General features: G+C 41.9%; 6 protein-coding genes across 11 annotated transcripts; 3 read left to right on the top strand and 3 right to left on the bottom strand.

Moving 5' to 3' along the window:
- The first annotated feature begins 498 nt into the window (after nt 1–498).
- LOC105700456 (geranylgeranyl transferase type-1 subunit beta) lies at nt 499–2,488 on the top strand. 2 transcript variants are annotated; one of them, XM_012426289.1, is made up of 4 exons: nt 499–1,467; nt 1,567–1,700; nt 1,773–1,927; nt 2,010–2,488. In XM_012426289.1, exons 1-4 carry the CDS (start codon nt 922–924, stop codon nt 2,129–2,131), a joined length of 957 nt encoding a protein of 318 aa, XP_012281712.1. In that variant the 5' UTR covers nt 499–921; the 3' UTR covers nt 2,132–2,488. The 2 variants fall into 2 exon arrangements, with proteins under 2 accessions (XP_012281712.1, XP_012281711.1); XM_012426288.1 differs by having other exon boundaries at nt 1,567–1,927.
- Nucleotides 2,489–2,892: 404 nt separating this feature from the next.
- On the top strand, nt 2,893–8,847 carry LOC105700485 (tumor necrosis factor alpha-induced protein 8-like protein). 3 transcript variants are annotated; one of them, XM_012426338.2, is made up of 5 exons: nt 2,900–3,199; nt 6,465–6,543; nt 6,748–6,853; nt 7,324–7,592; nt 7,687–8,847. In XM_012426338.2, the coding sequence occupies exons 3-5, from the start codon at nt 6,844–6,846 to the stop codon at nt 8,038–8,040; spliced, it is 633 nt and encodes a 210-aa protein (XP_012281761.1). In that variant the 5' UTR covers nt 2,900–3,199; nt 6,465–6,543; nt 6,748–6,843; the 3' UTR covers nt 8,041–8,847. The 3 variants fall into 3 exon arrangements, with proteins under 3 accessions (XP_012281759.1, XP_012281761.1, XP_012281760.1); XM_012426337.2 differs by having other exon boundaries at nt 6,465–6,683; XM_012426336.1 differs by lacking the exon at nt 6,748–6,853 and having other exon boundaries at nt 2,893–3,199.
- A 73-nt stretch (nt 8,848–8,920) lies between these two features.
- Nucleotides 8,921–14,042, bottom strand: LOC105700481 (DDB1- and CUL4-associated factor 12). 2 transcript variants are annotated; one of them, XM_012426328.2, is made up of 7 exons: nt 12,938–14,042; nt 12,710–12,851; nt 12,180–12,635; nt 11,861–12,091; nt 11,456–11,740; nt 11,208–11,373; nt 8,921–11,124 (listed from the first exon to the last, which is right to left on the bottom strand). In XM_012426328.2, the coding sequence occupies exons 2-7, from the start codon at nt 12,793–12,795 to the stop codon at nt 10,969–10,971; spliced, it is 1,380 nt and encodes a 459-aa protein (XP_012281751.1). In that variant the 5' UTR covers nt 12,796–12,851; nt 12,938–14,042; the 3' UTR covers nt 8,921–10,968. The 2 variants fall into 2 exon arrangements, with proteins under 2 accessions (XP_012281751.1, XP_012281752.1); XM_012426329.2 differs by having other exon boundaries at nt 12,710–13,052; nt 13,633–14,041.
- Nucleotides 14,043–14,135: 93 nt separating this feature from the next.
- On the top strand, nt 14,136–16,343 carry LOC105700480 (U3 small nucleolar RNA-associated protein 15 homolog). The gene is made up of 5 exons (XM_012426326.2): nt 14,136–14,415; nt 14,601–15,183; nt 15,260–15,480; nt 15,563–15,995; nt 16,064–16,343. The coding sequence occupies exons 1-5, from the start codon at nt 14,326–14,328 to the stop codon at nt 16,297–16,299; spliced, it is 1,563 nt and encodes a 520-aa protein (XP_012281749.1). The 5' UTR covers nt 14,136–14,325; the 3' UTR covers nt 16,300–16,343.
- Nucleotides 16,344–16,391: 48 nt separating this feature from the next.
- Nucleotides 16,392–17,835, bottom strand: LOC105700483 (programmed cell death protein 7). The gene is made up of 3 exons (XM_012426334.1): nt 16,965–17,835; nt 16,671–16,878; nt 16,392–16,591 (listed from the first exon to the last, which is right to left on the bottom strand). Exons 1-3 carry the CDS (start codon nt 17,803–17,805, stop codon nt 16,480–16,482), a joined length of 1,161 nt encoding a protein of 386 aa, XP_012281757.1. The 5' UTR covers nt 17,806–17,835; the 3' UTR covers nt 16,392–16,479.
- Nucleotides 17,836–17,971: 136 nt separating this feature from the next.
- Nucleotides 17,972–18,725, bottom strand: LOC105700486 (tubulin-specific chaperone A). 2 transcript variants are annotated; one of them, XM_012426339.2, is made up of 3 exons: nt 18,623–18,725; nt 18,388–18,531; nt 17,972–18,211 (listed from the first exon to the last, which is right to left on the bottom strand). In XM_012426339.2, exons 2-3 carry the CDS (start codon nt 18,515–18,517, stop codon nt 17,988–17,990), a joined length of 354 nt encoding a protein of 117 aa, XP_012281762.1. In that variant the 5' UTR covers nt 18,518–18,531; nt 18,623–18,725; the 3' UTR covers nt 17,972–17,987. The 2 variants fall into 2 exon arrangements, with proteins under 2 accessions (XP_012281762.1, XP_012281763.1); XM_012426340.2 differs by lacking the exon at nt 18,623–18,725 and having other exon boundaries at nt 18,388–18,614.
- Between the last annotated feature and the right edge of the window lie 41 nt (nt 18,726–18,766).

Genomic DNA, 18,766 nt, shown 5'->3' with positions numbered 1-18,766 from the left:
GCCGTTTAACTTCGGCGATGTCCAAATTACAGGGGCTATGAAGAACGAAAGACTAAGTTGCGGAGGTTATGTATGTTTTCAAACTACGCGCACTTTTTCGTATGATGCACCATGCACTTTTTCTTAAAATCTTGGGACATGTTCAAAATTTAGAGGTTTTTAGGCTTAGGATAAAAATTAGGCTTTGGAAGAAACGCAGAAAATAAATGCGAGAACGACCCACTAACCGTTTTACGAATTTTCTAATACTTGATACGTCACTACTCAACGATTTTATTTTTCCCCTTTTATTTGACGTCGAATTTAGGTTGAATTATTACATTGCAACTTTATGACCACTTTTCATGTTATTTTATGTAATCATGAACAGTTATTTTCAATAAATTGATTTTTGTTTTCTTATCTTTATCGGCTGACGGTAATGGCATAAATAACAAGAAAAATGTTAGATGGCACTCGTGTCTTCGCAAAATTTGATGTGTACAAGGATACTTGATACAGTGTCTCCTATTTGTATGTGCGACAGGTTTTTCGTCATTTGCAAACTATTTTCTAGAGGCAGGGAGTTGATCAAGTATTAACGGTAATGACGAGATTCAGCGTATTTAAAAGTATTATCTGGTCAAAAGATTCAATACGAAGGGAACGAGCAGATTCGTTGTGGTTTTCAGAATTCAGTGTTGTCTAATGGAAACATTTTCAAGAAGAGCGCAATGCGTTGATCAAACGTGACAACTTTGATGAATGTGCACCGGTCACAATTAGTTGACAGTTGATAATTACGGTAATCAGATGTATATCAGGACACTATATACCTGATTATCCAGAGGGCATATACTTAGGTATGTGCTCGTGAGAGTTCCATGTACTTCGCACAAGGATTTTTAAGGAAAGGACTCTTCGTACAATACCTGAGGACACATGTCTGTAGAAATGCCTATCGAACTGGTAAAAAAACAGCATGCCAAATATTTCCAAAGGTTCCTGCATATGGTGCCCGGTCAATTGGCTTCCTTCGATTTCACAAGACTGATGTTTGCATTTTTCGCCATATCTGGACTGGATATGCTCGATGCTCTCGACGATCTCAGTCCCGATCGGAAGATCGAAGCTATAGAATGGATTTATAGGCTTCAAATCGAAGATGCAGGTCCAAGATCGGGGTTTCAGTCATCCACGACTTTGCCCAAGGAAGTTGCGGAGTACCAATGTGGCCACTTGGCTATGACATATACTGGCTTAGCTACTCTATTAGTCTTAGGGGATGATTTACGTCGAGTCAATAGAAAATCTATTATAGAAGGAATTCAGGCGTGTCAGAATCCTGATGGATCTTTCACTGCTGTAGTAGCTGGTTACGAGAGCGACATGAGATTTTTATATTGTGCTTGTTGTGTATCAGCAATTTTGGACGATTGGTCGGGAATTAATAAGCCAGCGGCTATTAATTATATTGTACAAAGCATTGTGAGTATACATTTTTTTATGATACATCGTTAGTCGATGTTACTCAAAGAATGTAATCAGTAGAATATTTATTTCAATGGGATGTGATATTTGTTGCAGTCTTACGATGGTGGAATTGGTCAAGGTCCAGGATTAGAATCTCATGGAGGATCTACATTTTGTGCCGTAGCAAGTTTGTTTCTTATGAACGAGCTAGACAATATTTTGTGCAACGAACGCTTGAATAGGTTGAGGTATTGGTGCCTTATGAGGCAAGATGACGGTTTCCATGGAAGGCCTGGTAAACCATCAGACACTTGTTATAGTTTTTGGATCGGAGCTACCTTGCGGCTTCTTGGTGTTGGCGAGTTATCAGATTCGGAAAAAAATAGGACGTTTCTGTTAGACACTCAGGATACTTCGACGGGAGGATTTAGCAAGTTCAAGTTCGCAGAACCAGATCCTATGCACACTTACTTGGGCAAGTGTTAACAACGTACTCAATTTATCTAATTAATTAATTTTTTTTCCACAACATATGATCATAGATTTTCTCTGTACAGGTTTATGCGGGTTGAGTCTTATAGGAGAGCCAGGGCTACAAGAAATGTACGCTGCTTTGAATATATCTCAGAGAGCATACGCCCAATTACGAGACATTCACAAAAGGTGGAGGAACGAATGATTTCCATAATTAGCGACATTAATTTTTATAACTCATATCAAGCGCACATGAACTGGATTTTTTGAGCCTATGCAATTAACTACACCGTACAATTACGTGCAAAGCGTTACTCGTACAATCAAAAAGCAGCCATTCTACAAGAGTCAATTACCTCTGGCTTACTTTCCCAAACATCCAGTATTTTATATGATTTTGAAGAAGCTTAATTGATCATTTACAACACAATTTTTTCAAACTTGTTATCATGTTTGTCACGATCCATGGGAACGAACACTCCCTGCTGTAAGGGCAGACTCCCGTGCAAACTGTAAGAATAATTTCTAAAAGGAAATACACTCTTCGTGTTATAGAATCCAAGCAACAGGTGTCTGAATAAAATATCACTCGGGTCGACCTTCCACCGATCCATTTACAACTCCAACGAGGTTAAACTCCCCCGCAAGTTTCATCACATTCAGAGGTTAACGATCCGCGCAAGATTTATCTTAAGTAAGACGAATCCTTGCCCTTGCATCGCGTCCCTTCTCATTCCTTTCTCTTTACCTCGAACCAGGAATTCCTAATTCGATCAAATTAAATTCTCAACGTTTTGCAGCCACCTAGGAAAGATCATTAATTTCCGCGAAGATGTTGGATTTGCGAGATTTGGAATTTCCTTTCATTCCAGTTCCCTAACCTCAAAACACCGCATAACGCTGGACGGTCTGAACCGATCTGGACGCGCACTGGACTCTAGGGAGACGGGTCGGGGTCGTCGGATTACCCCCACCACTCGGAGGCGGTCCCATGGTAACCAGGGAGGGTTCGCAGGTCACAACAGACGACGTCCGCCCTTCGTCGGAGGCGGTCGACGCATAGCGCGAGGTTCGCGATTTTCCCGCGCCCGAGGTCCGTCTCATCGCTGCGATTCGTGACGATCGTCATCACGGCCACCCGGATCACCAACAGGCGACATGACTTCCTGAAAGCGTGCGCGTGCCCAGTCAACGAGCGGATTTTAATCCCGCAAGCGGAGCCGAATCTTATCCTAGAAGCTGGGTCGCCCTCGCGACCCGAACCGCGACCGAGGTTAGTACGCGTTTGAAATTCAAATCGACACTGGTTGGCGAAGGCCACGAAATCGGAGAAAGCGAGTCGCTCCCCCCCGCAAAAAAAAAAAGAAATCCTCTCTGGAAATACCCGCGAATATCGAGCTCGATTGTTTCCCCATTTAATTCCAGGATTTCGGAGTTTTCTCCAGACCTTTTTTTCTTTCCGATGACAAGATCAGCGCGAGTCCGAAGTCCCATGATTTTATTAAGGACATTATGCGTACACGCACCCACTTAATTGGCCCATTCGCTCATCACCAACCGGAAACGGTGTGTCGCGTGTATACATATACATATATATATATATGCGCGCACGATGCGCCTCGATGCCTCTTACACGTATACACACACGTGCAGCGTATAAGCATAGTAGAACTCGCTGCTTGAAATTACGTGCAGGCATAGGTACCTACTCGGCATTGTACGGAGCATACAATGGCAGACATGAATGCCTTCCTATCATAATAGATGGATGCATAATTACTCTTATACTTTGACATTTCTTAATTGCCTAACAGCGTATTAATTATGCATCGACCTAACACATCGGCGGTGGAGGATAAACTATATATTTTTTAAATTGAATTTTACCTTAAACTTCGTTAACATAAAAATCATCGAAATTCCCGCAACGACCCTGTCGCTGCAAGGTTTAAGAAAAATAAAATCATTAGGAAAATTTTCATGTAACAAACGGTTTACTTTTACACCCCCGCCGGGGTCGGTCCCGTAGGTGCATGCATGCAACTATTTACTCGAAGTAAAATGCAAACGCAGGGATGATTATTCTACTACACGGTGGCTCGCGTGCCAGTAAGTACGGGGGCACTGCTTATCACGTGAATTATTATAAACCGCGGATTCCAGGTAACCCCCCGTCGGCCGACTTTGCGGCGATCTCACGCTCCGGTTGTGCGAATCGATCGACGGCTGATGGGAGATTTTCACCGCGGCAAACGAGTTTCACCTGGCGAGATATATCTTGGCCGGGACTATTTCTGGAAGGAGGAAAAAAAGATACGAGTTAGAGGATAAACAAGGAACTGATGGAAACCGCACTGAGAAAATAAAACGATTGACACGAAGTAATATGCACCGCTACGACAAATTCCTGCGATGAAGCGCGTCCAAGGAAATGTCAGGAAGAGTGAAGGAAATTCCTTTAAACCAATGATATCATTTTTTTTTTCTCTCCACTAAGTAATCGTTCCTTGCAATTGTATACGATTCGGACAGCTATGTATATTTGTTTCGGTTGAGAAATTTTTTTTTAATGTGTTTATTGGAGAGACTCCCTTCGGGTCAGGTGCATTCGGCTGCAGTGCGCCTCGCGATAGACCTTTGACGGGTGTACCGATTTATCCCGGCGAAAAGGAGTTGTTTCTAGGACGGGCACAGGTGCCCTGCAGGACTTTGTGCCGATGGCATACACTCTATTGGCCAATCGATATCGGTCGCGGCGTGAAATTCTTCCCGGCGAGCGAGTTTCACCGGCGCAACTTTTCCCCAATACCGTCACCGAGGCGAGGCCGGCTATTCCTGGGTGGATTAAAAAAGGAGAGGCTTTGACGAAAAAAAGGGGGAAAAAAAGAAAAAAAAATTATGCCCAACCGACGGGAAATTAACGCGAAGGCGTACGGGGGGAAACGGCTGGCTTCATGAATGGAGTCACTGTCGGCTAGCTCTTGATTGCGGGCTGCGGCTTGAAAATCGAAAGTGCACGACTGCCAAGTCGCGTATACGTTTTACGGGTCGATCTTGAGCGAGTACATGAAATGGATTAATTTAATCGGAGGTGTCGCGACAATGGGTCAAAATTGAATATCAACGGGATAGCGGGTATCGAGAATTGAATTTAATGTCTCAGTTCGATCGATCATGGGACGATGCATCGATCGGTCGAATTAATATCGCGATATCGATAAGCGAAGCCGCGGTTGCAGGTGCAAGAAAGTCGGAGTCGCGCGGTGGTAGGAGCGGAATAAAATCGTAGGTGCCGCGACAACGAGGAACAATTGAGTGTTAACGGGTTAAGGGGTCTAAAAGATTGACTTTAATGGATCCACGCGACGTAGGGGAGCGATTCCCCGGATTAATCCTCATTTCGAAGGGATTAACGAGGAAGGGCGTCGAGTCGACGTACTCCTTGTCGGAGGATCGGCGCCTAAATTTACGTACGACCTCTCGGGAGCAGAGCAGAGCAGATGGCGATGTTTCCTCGGGGAAACTGTACAATTATAACGAGGGGCTCCTGCCGGTTCCTCGCAGCTGTCGGTCGACAGCTGCATCGCGATGAATTAGAAGAAACCGACGACGAGGAGCGAGACACCTTTACGGGACGAGAGGACTCGTCCCCCTTTCGAGTTCGCCCCGAGTCGAAATTCACTTACACTTGGGACGGAGTCGGAAAGTTCCGATATTTTCCCTTTCCCTTTTCGCCTAGTTGCAACGGCGCGGTGGCATCGCCCGTGGGAAAGTGCGACATCGAGCCGGGAACGAGATCGTGCTCCCTGATCTCGGTTAATGAGCGTAATTCCCTAATGATGCGCCCGCGAGGAGCTCGAACGACATTAGGTGCTCTCGCCCACTGCAGGACTTTTTTCGACTTTTTCCTTCCTCTACTGTTATATAAATAAATAAAAGGAGGTCTGAAAGTGCCCCGGATCTCTCGCGAACGCTCGATGATCGTTTCTTAGCATACCTTATGATATGTATTTGTCGCGAAACTCAGCCGTGTCTTTTGGCGCACGCAAATTCTGGATCCTTTACGAGAAATCGTCGATTCTGCGATGAGTCCTGATCTCGATTAATTAACATGATTTTCACCCGCAAAAAGCTGGAATTTTGCGACCTTTTTTTCCTCCTCCACTTTCTGTAAATGATAAAAGGAGGTTTGTACGCGCCAGATATAGTTATATTTGGCGCATAACTCATTCGCCCCCGTGAACTCTGGATCCTTGGCGAGAATTCCTCAATCCTGAGAGGAGGGAAACTCGGGGGATTTCGGAGCTTATGGCAGGATAATGTATTGGAGGAACGAGAGGCCTCCGACTCGCCTTGACGCTCCTTACAAATCGATCCGACTGCCAACGGCTACGGCTTACCTTGGTATGCTGTTATATCCTCGAGACACGAATACCAGGACATTGCGTTTTCGTCGAGTACGTCCTCTCGCGTAGGTGAAACCGCGCGATCCCTCTCATTTGCATATTCCCGTGTATACGTGTTCACCTGTTTCGCAGGTGGCGTGGGGCACGGCTGTGATGGAGTTACAGAGCTGGCTTCTCTACCATCTCGTGGCCGTGACCGACTGCAATCAAGGTACGAGTCGAGCCGAATAAGCGATCCCTCCAACTTCGGCCCACCGTCTTCCTGGTCCCGAAAGTCATCCTCGAGACCTACGGCATGAAATTCCCCCACGTGGTCGTTACCCAACCGTTTCTCCCTTTCACTTAATTCAGGTATTATTTTATGTTTTCATACATACTTCATGTTTTTCTTATTCCGTTTTCGTTCTCCGTTTAGTTCGCTTCCTTGGTTTCGCCTGAGTTCGGGCCCGGCGCAGCGCCTTTATTTCGTTTTTCCGAATTCCATTGTCGTTCCGGAAGAGGAGCCGTACCGATGTTCGATGGTAAGTCCAGGATTGCCGGTCATGATTGATCGTAATTACTACCACGAGGACCCCACCCGAGTCGGAATTTTTATCCTACCTAGAACCTCGGAATAAGTTTTTAGAAAATATATGGAAGGACTTCTATATAATTAATATCCTATTTCAGACATTAAAAGTAGGAGGTATTTATGTATTTCCCTTGCAGGCCTGAGTTAAGAATACTTTACCATACTAAGTATAAGATTGAAAACTATTCGACTTAGGTTCTTGTAGGACTAAAATTTCGACTCGGGCGGAAACTAAAATTCTACCGAGTGATGAGCATCGCCTCCACGTTTGCTCGGCCGAATCGCTTATCACCGCGATTGCGGTCGACCGCGAGCTTTATCACTTCTGCCGAGTGCATTGTTTCCAGAACTCGGTGCCCATTGTCGAGAGCATCGTCTTGTTAAAACACTTTGTTTAATAACCACGTCGTATTTTGACAGTGATGCAGTCGGCGGCTACAGGTGGCGGAGCCTGTCCCGTGGGGGGCACGGGAAGTCGAGCTCGAGATTTGGGTCTGCGAGCCCAGAAGAAGTTGCTGGGACGCGTAGTCTCCAGCGGAGCTGGGAGGTCGCTGCTGATCGATGACGCTACGACTTCCCTCTTGGACAATCTGTACAAATTGATGGACAAGGCGGCTAGAGCCAATCCCACGCTGGACAAGAAGCAGCCGGAGAAGGTCCTGAAGAACATCGTTAAGTTGTCGATCAAGGTACTCCAGGGTGCCGGTTAAGGCTCAACCGTATCTATGGAACATACCGGACATCCTTTTAATTCGCCTTTCACGTGTCCACCTCAACTCGTAGATAGGACTTCTGCAGCGGAATCAGCAACTGGGACCAATGGACGAGGCGAAGTTGGCGGAGATCAGGACGGCCCTCAGGGCCGTGGCGATGGCGGTGGTGTCCTTCTACGAGCTGGAGTTCAGCTTCGACAAGGCGTACTTAACCAGGTCCCTGGAAAGGTGCAGAACGGCGGTGAGGCTCCTGATAAAACCCCACCTCACGGACAAGTCGCAGGACCGGTGCGACCAGGTCTTCGACTTCCTGTGCCACCCGGACTTCCTGGACTCGGTCTTCGGGCAGGACTCGGAGCATCGAGCCACCCTCGGCCTCCTGGTCGGCGACGTCAACAAGGCGCTGGACGCCGGTCATCTCTGACTCCCGAGGGACTCTCTCCAAGGAGAGGATCTGGGCGCTCCCGAAGGGGTGCCCTTAGTCGTTAATGCGTTTCCTACCTCCAGGACGGTCGCGGAACCCGGGGATCCAGCGATCGACCACTCTCGGTCGCGCTCGTATTTATTATAATTCATAATTTATTTCCATCCTCTTATTTATACGCCAGAGCGGGGCGGCAATAACCGCGGGAATACTCTGATAATCGTTATCAATCGGGCTGTACACCGAAGAGGAGATGCGATCGCACCTTCGAGTCATTGTGATCCCCAAGGCGGAGTCCAGGAACCTCGTGTCGTCGATCGAGTGACGAATTAAGCAATCAATGATATCGTTTCGGGATCGACCTCGGCTTATGTACATCGGAGGACGTGAATGCCTTCCCTGCAGATATGGCATTGCGAATGTACGAAGAGATGGCATCGATGTCCTCCACTGTACACCTTCGATTTTCTGGGGGTCGACGCGTCCGCACTCATCACTGGTACATATCACTCTTTATCAAACCGTGGCATATCAGTTTCCCTTTCCATTCACAAAGGGTTCTTAACGAATCCCTCGACACTCAGCTCGGTGGAATGTTCTGTGTACCTCTTTTCTTATTTTCTTCCCTCTTCGGTAAAAAATCCGCACTCGTAACCTGATCAGTCTTTCACGTCACACATTTTATACACAGTCTACACCGTTCGTCGTGATACGCGGAGAATTACAGGCACAACCTGCCATTGTACCCATAAATATATATAAATATATACATATATATATTACGAATAAATTATTTGTAAAAATGAACCGAAGGGTGGACTGGGATCTTCGAATGATCGAACGCCGTCGTATCCGTTTTTTGTTCGTTCCTCGTTATGAATACCATTGCATGGAATTTATTTACATAAACATGCAGTCGCACATACAAAGTTATAACGCTATAATTATGCATGCTTCGCTGCCCGAACTGCATCGCGGCTTTTTCGATATAAATAACGCGTTTACGGTTTAGGGCAGAGGGGCGCCTAATTCGATCGAAGGTCGCTGAAAGAAAATTCATTCCTGCTTTCGCCTTTACAAACTCTGCCACCTTTGCGAGAAAAATGTCGTCGGGCCGACGCACGTGAATATAAGTCGGACAACCTGTGTACATATATATGTATATATTCGAAGTTAAGAAAAAAAAGAAATAGATTGCTCGGTAGTCGTATGTCTAGTAATGTCAATGGTAGATAAAGAGTGCACGGAACATTATCGCGTGTGTCAGACGATTACACCCTCTGGCAGTATTGTTGTGAGCCTATGTTAAAGGACAATCGTGGCAAGGAAAAAGAAAAAAAGATGGAACGTTGCAAGAGACTTCCTGTCCGATATCCGTAGTTGCCTCGTGGACGTGATAACGCTTACAAACTAATGTGATGCGTACCGATACATTGTATTTACATGATTCTAAATGCGTTTTAAAATATCAGCTGATCCGCCGTTATCGCGATACATTTTCGTCGGGAAGATGGCAGCAGTTTGAACGTTAACACGTTAAAACGACAGGATCGCAGTTTCCCTAGAGAATTCAACGTACGACGTAAAAAATTAACTGATACGATTAAAACAATGATTAACATCGGAACCGTGGTAATGTCTTAAGAGGATGTAATTCACTCCGGTCACAGACATGCAACTCGACCCGAACATTGTCCCAGTCGAACACATTCGTTCGAAACTGATGATAACAAACAGCAACATTGATAATGTCGGAAGAGAAGCCATACGGACACTCAAAAAATTGGAGAAAAATTTCGCACAGAGTTAAAAGGATCGAAGAGATTTAAGTACACCGGAGGGAAAATTAAAACAAATAAATCACGTTACAGCCCTGTGTTCGAATTGGCCGAATACGATTGGACGTGCCAGTAAACATTTTTTGGCATACCGGTTACATAGTCATTCGCAACCATTACAGTAATCGAAACACGAAGTCGTACAAAAACAATTCTCTTGATTGCACACAAGAAAAACATTTACACAAATCACAGATCACGGATACTGTTATTCCCCCTTGGACGCACGCGGTAAACGACTTTTGTACATTTATCGAATGCAGATCTTTTAGTAGGTGACAAAAATCGTCTATTCAACTGGAGAGCGAATTTAGTGAAGTAGCTTGCACCGTTAGGAAGAAAAAAAAAAAAGAAAGAAAGAAAAAGTGATGAACACGAATTGTTTTAAAAGTTGTTCATATAATGTTAACACTGAATTTTAAAACCCTCGCTGTGCTGGTTTCATAATTTCGCATAAGTAGAAAATTGTTCTGCTAAGACGGACCCTCCTTCGCATCTAATTTCCCTGTTGATTACTCGATTATTGCATTTGGAAGCAGTCGGATCTCTAAAATGCTCCATCGGGATTAATAATTTAAACGCATTCTGTACAGTTTCCTTAGAGTTTCATCGCGCCCACCGCCTAAGCTTTGTGTCCACAAGCAAAGCTCACATTCCTGTCGAGTCCTCGACCTTCCCTAACTTCACGATGATTAGCTAGAAGTATAACTAGGCATGATGACGACATAAAAACCATTGTAACTTAAAGTTTAGTATCACTCCGTGGCACTCGCACATATTCAAATTTCAATAGATTATTGCGTTTTCTAAAAGATCACTCACGTTAACCGCGGACCTGATGTCGAGAGGTTAGAAACACAGCAGATCGGCTCATGACAGATCTGACCAGGATAGGAACGATATTCAGGCGATACCGATCTGTAACTCCTTTTCCTACATACTGCGTTAACTTCTTAGGTTATACACGCCAAGTCAGGGCTTCGATCTCTTCACATCATAAAATACCAGTCTCTTTTTGTCTTCTAAAGTATTAGTATATCCCTTACGGTAATAATGCTGTGACGAGCACGTGTCAGGAATTGAATTTAATTCACTGCCATAATCCTGCATAGTTTCCATAGAGATTCGCTGGTAATGGGCCACCAGCAGTGAATAGTCGCGTGCCAGATGCATCGTAACAGTGCGTATAAATGGCTGGGGTATACTTGACGTTTTGAAAGCCATCAATGTACTCTTCGTCAGGAAACTGATAGCAAAAGAGAGAGATTTCCATAAATTATTCTCTCGATGATAAGAAATAATAACAGCAATGCATCGAGGGATGCTTACCACATAACCTTTGGAAGCCTTTAATACGACTGTTCGATTGGAATTAATAGATGATTCTAGGTACTTCTGAGCCCTCACATCATAAAACATTAACATTCCAAGACCAGTGCCAATCGTCAAAACTGATCCTTGAAAACTTGCAGACCTTATACCACAGCCGCTGTACCTATATTTGAACGCGACAGTGATTATTACTGCATACCTTGATTTGTTACTGCATCAGATTCAACCACTTCGGAAATACGAACCGTGATGGAATTTTTTTGATGGGTTGCAATGTCCTTGCATCCAGGAGAAGTGTGTACGAACGACATCCAACAGCGTAAACTCCATCATCTTGAATGGCCAAACACACGTTCTCTTGGCATGCTGGCAGTTTCCTTGATATTTTTTGCTTGAACGCTTCGGCAGACCATATATGTATAAAACTGTTCAGCGATAATGCTGCGATTTCGTTGTAAGCTTTGTTAAACGCTAATGCTCGAACCTTTTGAGCAGACCGACATTCCTTCACGCAGACTGGCTGAATGAGTCTGTTTGGAAATAAATTAGATACATCACGTGCAGTACGTGCATATCCGACAAATTGAACGTCATCCAGTAATGCCAAATTTCATATGGACCTGGAATGAGGTTAACGTAATGGTATATACCTGTGTGTCGGTATGTCTGCTTTGTCGGGAGCTTCTACGAGATCACTATCAATGCGCCACAGAGCCATTTTTGTATCTCTAGCTCCAGAAACTAAAAATTCGTCATCCAGCCAGCACATGTCGAATACCCAATCTCTATGACCAGTTTCTCCAACACAAACAGGGTCTAAAGTCGGTAGCCTATATATTGCTATCTCGTTGCTGTTTCTAGCTCCAGTGGACAGTAGTGTCCTATGCAAACATTAAAATGTAGTATTGAATTATATTGAGTATCCTATTCGAGTTCTAAAATATTTTTATAATGTACCGAACATATTACCTGGAAGGATTTATTTGCACAGAATGAATGCCACATTGCTGTTCAGGTACAGCATTACCTCCGGGATTTGTTTGTCTTCCGTGAAGGGAAGGTATTTGATCTAACTTCTGTGTCGCAACGTCATATACCATTAACTTATTGCATTTAGTTCCGAAAACAACTTGCCTATCGCTAAGCCATTGAGAACAAAATACTTTGTTCATATTATTTAAGCTAACTGAATATTCTTTGAATAAGTCATGTGTTAATATATGACGTGAACCATATTCTTGGTTGATTTTTCGAACTTCCTTGGTATTAGTCTCTCGGGCTCGCACATAATCAACAAAATTAAAAGACGTTCTTAAAAACTGTTTTCCTTCAGTGACCGTTTCTTCCTCATCGTCGCTTGACTCATAGCAAACGAAGTCCTCTGGCTTATCTGGTTTCCGATTTCTTTCAAGCCTTGATGCGAGTCTAACAGAAAAACGTAATTAATGGTTTTTAATTACTATCTGATTAGTAATTCAAAGAGATCGACAAAGAAGTACCTTCTGGCTCGGCGTTCTTCCAAACGTGAAGCACTGGCACATGGTGGATGTCGTCCATAAATAGTTACTCTTTGTGTCTCGGCCATACTTTTCAAATTTCTTTAATCGGTATGTGTTCAAATCGTATATATATATAATAAAACTGGATGTTGAAAATTACAGGTAAATTTATAGCTACAGCCTCTCAGAATCGTAACAACTTATTCTATGGAATAAACTGTCACTTACGCATGCAGATTATTCAATTGTCAGTTCCTAATGTACAATTTCACAGTCTCGTAATAGGCCCATCTATTCAAAGGCGTTGTACAGCAAGGTAAATTGCCTCAGAGACTATTCCTAGCTAATAATAAAGCAATTTCTAAGAATGAACCTGTGGTACATGGTAATACGCTGGCATCAATACGTGAATGATTGTTTTAATTTCATCCAATTAAGAAGAAAGTGGTACTTTCATGCATCTGAATACATACCATTTTTTTCTGTCATATTCATACGTTATTAAAATGTGTAAATCATTTAGTGATTAAAAAATGCACGCTATGTTTCAAATAACTTTGGGAAAGTTCACGTACCCACGCATACAAGTCTCTTAAGAAACACCTTTTTAAGAATAAATCAATCGACTTCTACATATTTTAATTTCTTAACAATCTCTTAACGAACGGTAAGAACTCTCCTAGACTTGATTTGCAATCATGAACAAACCCTGTATACAATATAAACAATTAAAACTTAAGATCTGACACAATCTCGAGATGCATCAATTATCTAACAAGTCGTTACAGAGTATCGTCTCTCCTCCACATCGCCTCTTATTCAAGTTATTCAACGGTCACTTTAAGAATAGCAAAAGCACTCCAAGATTTGTTTTGCAACGGCGAACAGACTCGATGTGTAATAAAACAATTTGTAACTATTACCGTTCCAAACCCTTATCAGTCTCACGGTGAAACAGTCGCTTAGCACCAGGTTAGATTCAGATGAAGAAAATATCCATCAGTTATTGATATACAGATATAATGTTAAATATTCTGCGAATCGTTCCAATCGAGCGCTACAATAGTGGAGGTGCCATCAAATAAAAGGAGTGGTAGCTGCCAAATCTATCGAGCTCCAGCGAGTCGTCCTTCCTTCGGTCTCGCACTTTTCTATGCACACACCCACTCCATAAGTTTGTTAATCCTCCTCGCTTATAAGCTTCGAAAAGTGCGACGCAAAAGCGAATGGATAAAATGCGACGGGACGCAGGATAAGTCGACAAAATACATGATAAGCAACGGGCTCCTAACGGTATAGAGTAACTTCGACCGCCATATTGAAACCAGCAGCCCAAGCAGCCTGCTGCGAGCAGAGCTGCCAACCGCGAGGTATTTAATTTTTAAATAGCTCCCCGTAATTTTTTATTTAATATCAAACGCAATTCTTGGCGGCCTTGAACATTAAGTCGAGGTACCTCACGACGTAACGAGAAAAAATACGTCCAGAAGCTGATAAAGAATATATCTGAGAAGACATTAATTACGGCATTTATCGACATGTGCTGCGCGCCCCCTTCCGTCTATCTGCGCATCTTGGCAACGTTGCCAACAGTTGACGGCATTTTTTAAATAATCATGGCGGCGTTTAAGAAGACGAACGCCAAAATATTTACAAAAACCGGACCGGAAATAACGCCGGACAATATTTACTGGAAGAAATACACGGTAGGTGGTTTTGTAAAAAGTATGCGTTCCATTAGTCGAGGGGCGATTATTATCCATTGCACTTTCGCATGACAGTTACCACGTGCGTTCTACTTAACCTATACCACGTTCTTATTGACGTTTGATTTAAATTTGAGAACTTACTTGATATAGTTTAAAATTGTGTCTTCCTTTTTTTAATTCAGCCGCCCGTGTTAGTGAAGGAGTTTGGACCGATTGATTACATTGACTTTTCGCCAGCTGAACCTCACTTTTTTGCTGTAACCTGCTCGGTAAGAGTGCAGGTGTACAATCCGATCACAAAATTGGTTACAAAGAATCTTAGCAAATTTAAAGAAGCCGCTTATGGTGGTTCCTTTCGGAGAGATGGAAGGTTGTTGTGTGCGGGAGGCGAAGAAGCTGTTATTCGACTTTTCGATGTTAATACCCGCAGTCTTCTCAGACTCTTCCAAGGACACGAGTCTGCGGTTCATCGAACTTTTTTTACTAATGATGGACTTCGAATAACATCGTTCTCCGATGATAAAACGGTAGCTCTATGGGACATAGCTACTGAAAAACAATTATGTTCGTTCACGGGACATAATGATTATATCAGAGCTGGAGCCGTCAGTCCTGCGTCACCTGACATTGTCTTATCAGGAAGTTATGATAAAACGGTTCAAATGTATGACACCAGGACCAACAAGAGTCTTTTTACAGTTAACCATGAAGCTCCTGTTGAAAGTTTACTTTTCTTACCATCTGGTGGAATATTTTTGTCTGCTGGTACTTTTAATGCAAGCTTATACGTATGATTGTATTCTGAATTAAAAATGGATTGTTATATAGATTTCTTTTTTAGGTGGAACCGAAGTGAAAGTATGGGATGCACTTGCAGGTGGTAGATTATTAGCTAAATTGTCGCATCATCACAAGACTATCATGTGTTTAAGAATAGCTTCAAATGGGCATAGAATATTATCAGGATCTTTAGATCGGCATATTAAAATTTATGATACGGGCACATACAATGTTGTTCATACATTGGACTATCCAAGTGGAGTTCTCAGCGTAGGAATAAGTGTAAGTAGTAAAATGGGTATAATAAGAAATACCGATATACAACTGAGTGGTATAATCATATTATAATAAATATTATGTACAGGCCGATGACGAGACAATAGTAGCCGGAATGGTCAATGGTTTAATTTCTGTTAAACGGAGGGAGGAAAATGTTAAAGATATTAAGTCACGATCTAAAAAAATATCCTATCGTCATGCTGGTGCTAATTTACATACACCTGCCATCGAAATTATTCATGACGAAACTAAACAAATTATGGGAAAGCATGATCATTTTTTGAGGAAATTCCAATATTCCAAGGCATTAGACTGCGTTATGATGAATTATGTAGCGAATAAAACGCCACATGTCACAGTTGCTGTCTTTCAAGAATTAATAAGACGTCATGGTTTAAAACAGGCCTTAGCTGGCAGAAATGGAAAATCACTTGTCAATATACTTAAGTTTATTATAAAACATCTGGGAAGTCTCAAATTTGGTAGAGTCATATTATATGTGGCAAACATACTAATGGGTAATTATTGCAAACGTAATAAAATATTCTAACCCGCAAAAGGTATAATAATACAAATTCTGTTTTAGATATTTACGAAGAAAATTTAGAAGAACTTGGAGCAGAGCCACGTACAATGTTCACTCTTTTAGCGAGGAAGCTTGAAGAGGAAGAGGAATTGACGATATCTTTGTTAGAATTGCAGGGTGCATTGCATATGTTGTTAGCAGGCGCAGAAACAGAAACTCTAGCAACTGACATAGATTCTCAAATTTTAGAGCCTTCTATTGCCGCGCAAAAGAATCTTATCCTAAGTATAAATTAAGAAAAATTTGCTAAAATGTGTACATATTTTTAAAAATAAGTATTTGAAAAAAAAATTTCGCCTTGGTTATATTCAATAATTTGTCTCAAAAGTATCATAATCATTTCACTTTATTAACACAAGTTGTGTAGTGTATTAAGCTGTGACTAACATTAACTTACTGGTACAAAACTTTCACTATTATTTGAGGTACTTTTGCCAGGCAGCACTGGAAGGAACATCAGGCATTATCCATCCAACTGGAATCGGTGACCCTTCTCCGTCGTATCTCACATACGTATCCCATGCCTTCCTAAAAGGAACACCAAAAGTTTATTACACATGAAATTGTATGTTATAAGGTAATTGGTGAGTAAATATTGAATCCAAACCTTAATGTAATGAATGCATTCAAATCTTTCTGAGAAAAGTCGAATGATGGATATTTCTTTCCAAAAATTGCATGTTCCCATTCTTTGAAAGTGCTTCTCGTTTGCTTCTCAATCTTCAATTCATTGTCTGCCTTTACCATTAATTTCAAACCTTGCTCTTCAAGAGAATAGTCCCTATCCAAAGCTGTCCACTGTTCGATCAATCTCACTGTAAAAGTATTTACAAGAAATTGAATGTAAGTTTAACATATTTTACTATGAAAATAAAAATAAAAACAATATTTCCATAAGTACCTATAATGTTACTGAATGTTTCATCAGCTGCCGAAGATAAGTGTTCCCCTCTTGCGCGAGCAATATTAGCTTTGACTTTCCTTAAGTTTTGTAATTCTTGTAGCAGCCCCAAGAATCGTTTAGCGTCATTTCGTTTACCTCTTACATCAGCCAAGATTATATCCGCATCCTTACGCATATTATCTTCTTGTTTCTCTCTTTCTATTATATCTTGTTTATTCTTAATCCACATATCAGCTTCAGTATGTAATCGAACTCTACGTTCAGTAATGAATGCTTTCTCAACTTTGTTCTTTGCTCTCTTGCGCTTTTCTCTCAATCTTTTCTTCTTACGCATCTTTAATGCTTTCACAAGGTTGCCGTTGAATTCTGGATCTTTCAATTTCTCCAATAATTCAGAAATTGTACCTTTTATTTCTTTACATTCTTTTAATTTTTCTTTCCACTCTGTTCCTGATAATTCACCATCTTTAAGCTTGGAATGAATTGATTTTAGTTTGTTGCATAATCGATGAGTTGTAATTAATGCAGTTTTGGCTTCTGAAATTTTCAACTGTGAAACTTTCTTGTCCTTATATGAAATCTTATCGGTTGACGCAATTTCTTCTACAAATTTCTCAAGTACTTCTTCGTCGTTTTCCCTTAATTCAATGGTTAAAACTGGTAACGATTCATTGTTAAAGGTGTGTATCGACCCATAAACAGGATTAAAATTAGCTTGAAAGCTGGCATTGTAAGTATGCATGGAGCCATGGTTGTCCACATTTACCGAGGATCGTTGATCCACATGTGGTACAAAATAGTTGATTCCAGAAATTTCCGAGGAACCCTGACTATACATTGTACATTGACATAAACGAATATACCGTATTTATAGAGTTTAGGAACTTAGAACTACTTAGTACCTAATATTGGAAAAGTTATTAATCGTTCGTTGGTGTATCAATTAGTAAATGCAAAATATAGCTGATAAAAAATTGTTAAATAATTTTAACTGAATATTCCTTGTGAAGTTTGTTTAATTTAACATAACAGAACATCCCCTTCTTTGGGGAGCTGCTTCTCTGCGTCGCGTAATATGTTCTCGGCCTCGACGTATGTTTCCGTATCCTTCAAATCTTGCTCTGTTTCCAAAATCTTTTTAAGATCGTCAAATGCTTTAGCAAGGCGTCTCTGACAATCCGGCACCATCATCAGGGATTCTTGGAGAACTTCCTCCTGCTTTTTTATGTCATGGACATCTTTGCCTAAGCAAACGGTACATTAATATTAAAAATAATTATAAAAATCTACGTCGACGTTGCGACTCAACATTCAGAAATACAACCGTAATTTAGCAGTAATATTAAGGAGAGTCAAGCTCAAGAATATCCCAGAATGTTCGAAACAGTCTATACGATCAATGCGTATGAAGTGTCCTCACCCTGTTCTTTCAATTTCTGTATCCTCTCCCGCTGTTTTGCAGCTTCGGTTTCATACGTTACCTTCTCTTTGGCAAGTCGTTTCACCACTCCGGTTTTGATAGTTAACGTGCGAATGCGCGGATCTGACATTTTTCTACAAGAACCTAAGTAAATAATTCCGTATATATTAACATGTGCGAAAAGGCGAACAGACTTTCCATATAAGGCGAGACAAATGACGAAGAGAATACATACGAGAAAGCGGCGAAATTTCCTGTGCGTATAGGTTATGTCACTGCCGCATCTGGCGCTTGACGTTTATCGAGATCGAATCGAACCTCGCTTTCGAGATATCGACCATTTTCGAACGATCGACCGTCGTCTGGTACCCATTGTCGC

The sequence above is a fragment of the Orussus abietinus genome, unplaced genomic scaffold (assembly GCF_000612105.2).
Source record: "Orussus abietinus isolate OABI.00-Male unplaced genomic scaffold, Oabi_2.0 scaffold2, whole genome shotgun sequence".
NCBI classification, from domain to species: domain Eukaryota; kingdom Metazoa; phylum Arthropoda; class Insecta; order Hymenoptera; family Orussidae; genus Orussus; species Orussus abietinus.
This window is presented reverse-complemented; position numbering and strand designations above follow the sequence as displayed.

What these genes read in the sequence shown, in the direction of transcription:
- LOC105700456 (XM_012426288.1), top strand. Translation starts at nt 922, where the DNA reads ATGTCTGTAGAAATGCCTATCGAACTGGTAAAAAAACAGCATGCCAAA. An exon ending in ATTATATTGTACAAAGCATT is followed by an intron (nt 1,468 to 1,566) that starts GTGAGTATACAT and finishes TATTTGTTGCAG; the next exon opens with TCTTACGATGGTGGAATTGG. An exon ending in TCCTATGCACACTTACTTGG is followed by an intron (nt 1,928 to 2,009) that starts GCAAGTGTTAAC and finishes TTCTCTGTACAG; the next exon opens with GTTTATGCGGGTTGAGTCTT.
- LOC105700485 (XM_012426336.1), top strand. Translation starts at nt 6,486, where the DNA reads ATGGAGTTACAGAGCTGGCTTCTCTACCATCTCGTGGCCGTGACCGAC. An exon ending in CGTGACCGACTGCAATCAAG is followed by an intron (nt 6,544 to 7,323) that starts GTACGAGTCGAG and finishes GTATTTTGACAG; the next exon opens with TGATGCAGTCGGCGGCTACA. An exon ending in TCGTTAAGTTGTCGATCAAG is followed by an intron (nt 7,593 to 7,686) that starts GTACTCCAGGGT and finishes CTCAACTCGTAG; the next exon opens with ATAGGACTTCTGCAGCGGAA.
- LOC105700481 (XM_012426328.2), bottom strand. Translation starts at nt 12,795, where the DNA reads ATGGCCGAGACACAAAGAGTAACTATTTATGGACGACATCCACCATGT. An exon ending in ATCAAAAAAATTCCATCACG is followed by an intron (nt 11,374 to 11,455) that starts GTTCGTATTTCC and finishes GTTCAAATATAG; the next exon opens with GTACAGCGGCTGTGGTATAA. An exon ending in AGGCTTCCAAAGGTTATGTG is followed by an intron (nt 11,125 to 11,207) that starts GTAAGCATCCCT and finishes TTTTGCTATCAG; the next exon opens with TTTCCTGACGAAGAGTACAT.
- LOC105700480 (XM_012426326.2), top strand. Translation starts at nt 14,326, where the DNA reads ATGGCGGCGTTTAAGAAGACGAACGCCAAAATATTTACAAAAACCGGA. An exon ending in TTCTCAGCGTAGGAATAAGT is followed by an intron (nt 15,481 to 15,562) that starts GTAAGTAGTAAA and finishes TATTATGTACAG; the next exon opens with GCCGATGACGAGACAATAGT. An exon ending in TGTGGCAAACATACTAATGG is followed by an intron (nt 15,996 to 16,063) that starts GTAATTATTGCA and finishes ATTCTGTTTTAG; the next exon opens with ATATTTACGAAGAAAATTTA.
- LOC105700483 (XM_012426334.1), bottom strand. Translation starts at nt 17,805, where the DNA reads ATGTATAGTCAGGGTTCCTCGGAAATTTCTGGAATCAACTATTTTGTA. An exon ending in AACATTCAGTAACATTATAG is followed by an intron (nt 16,879 to 16,964) that starts GTACTTATGGAA and finishes ATACTTTTACAG; the next exon opens with TGAGATTGATCGAACAGTGG. An exon ending in AATGCATTCATTACATTAAG is followed by an intron (nt 16,592 to 16,670) that starts GTTTGGATTCAA and finishes TGTTCCTTTTAG; the next exon opens with GAAGGCATGGGATACGTATG.
- LOC105700486 (XM_012426339.2), bottom strand. Translation starts at nt 18,517, where the DNA reads ATGTCAGATCCGCGCATTCGCACGTTAACTATCAAAACCGGAGTGGTG. An exon ending in ACAGAAATTGAAAGAACAGG is followed by an intron (nt 18,212 to 18,387) that starts GTGAGGACACTT and finishes CCGTTTGCTTAG; the next exon opens with GCAAAGATGTCCATGACATA.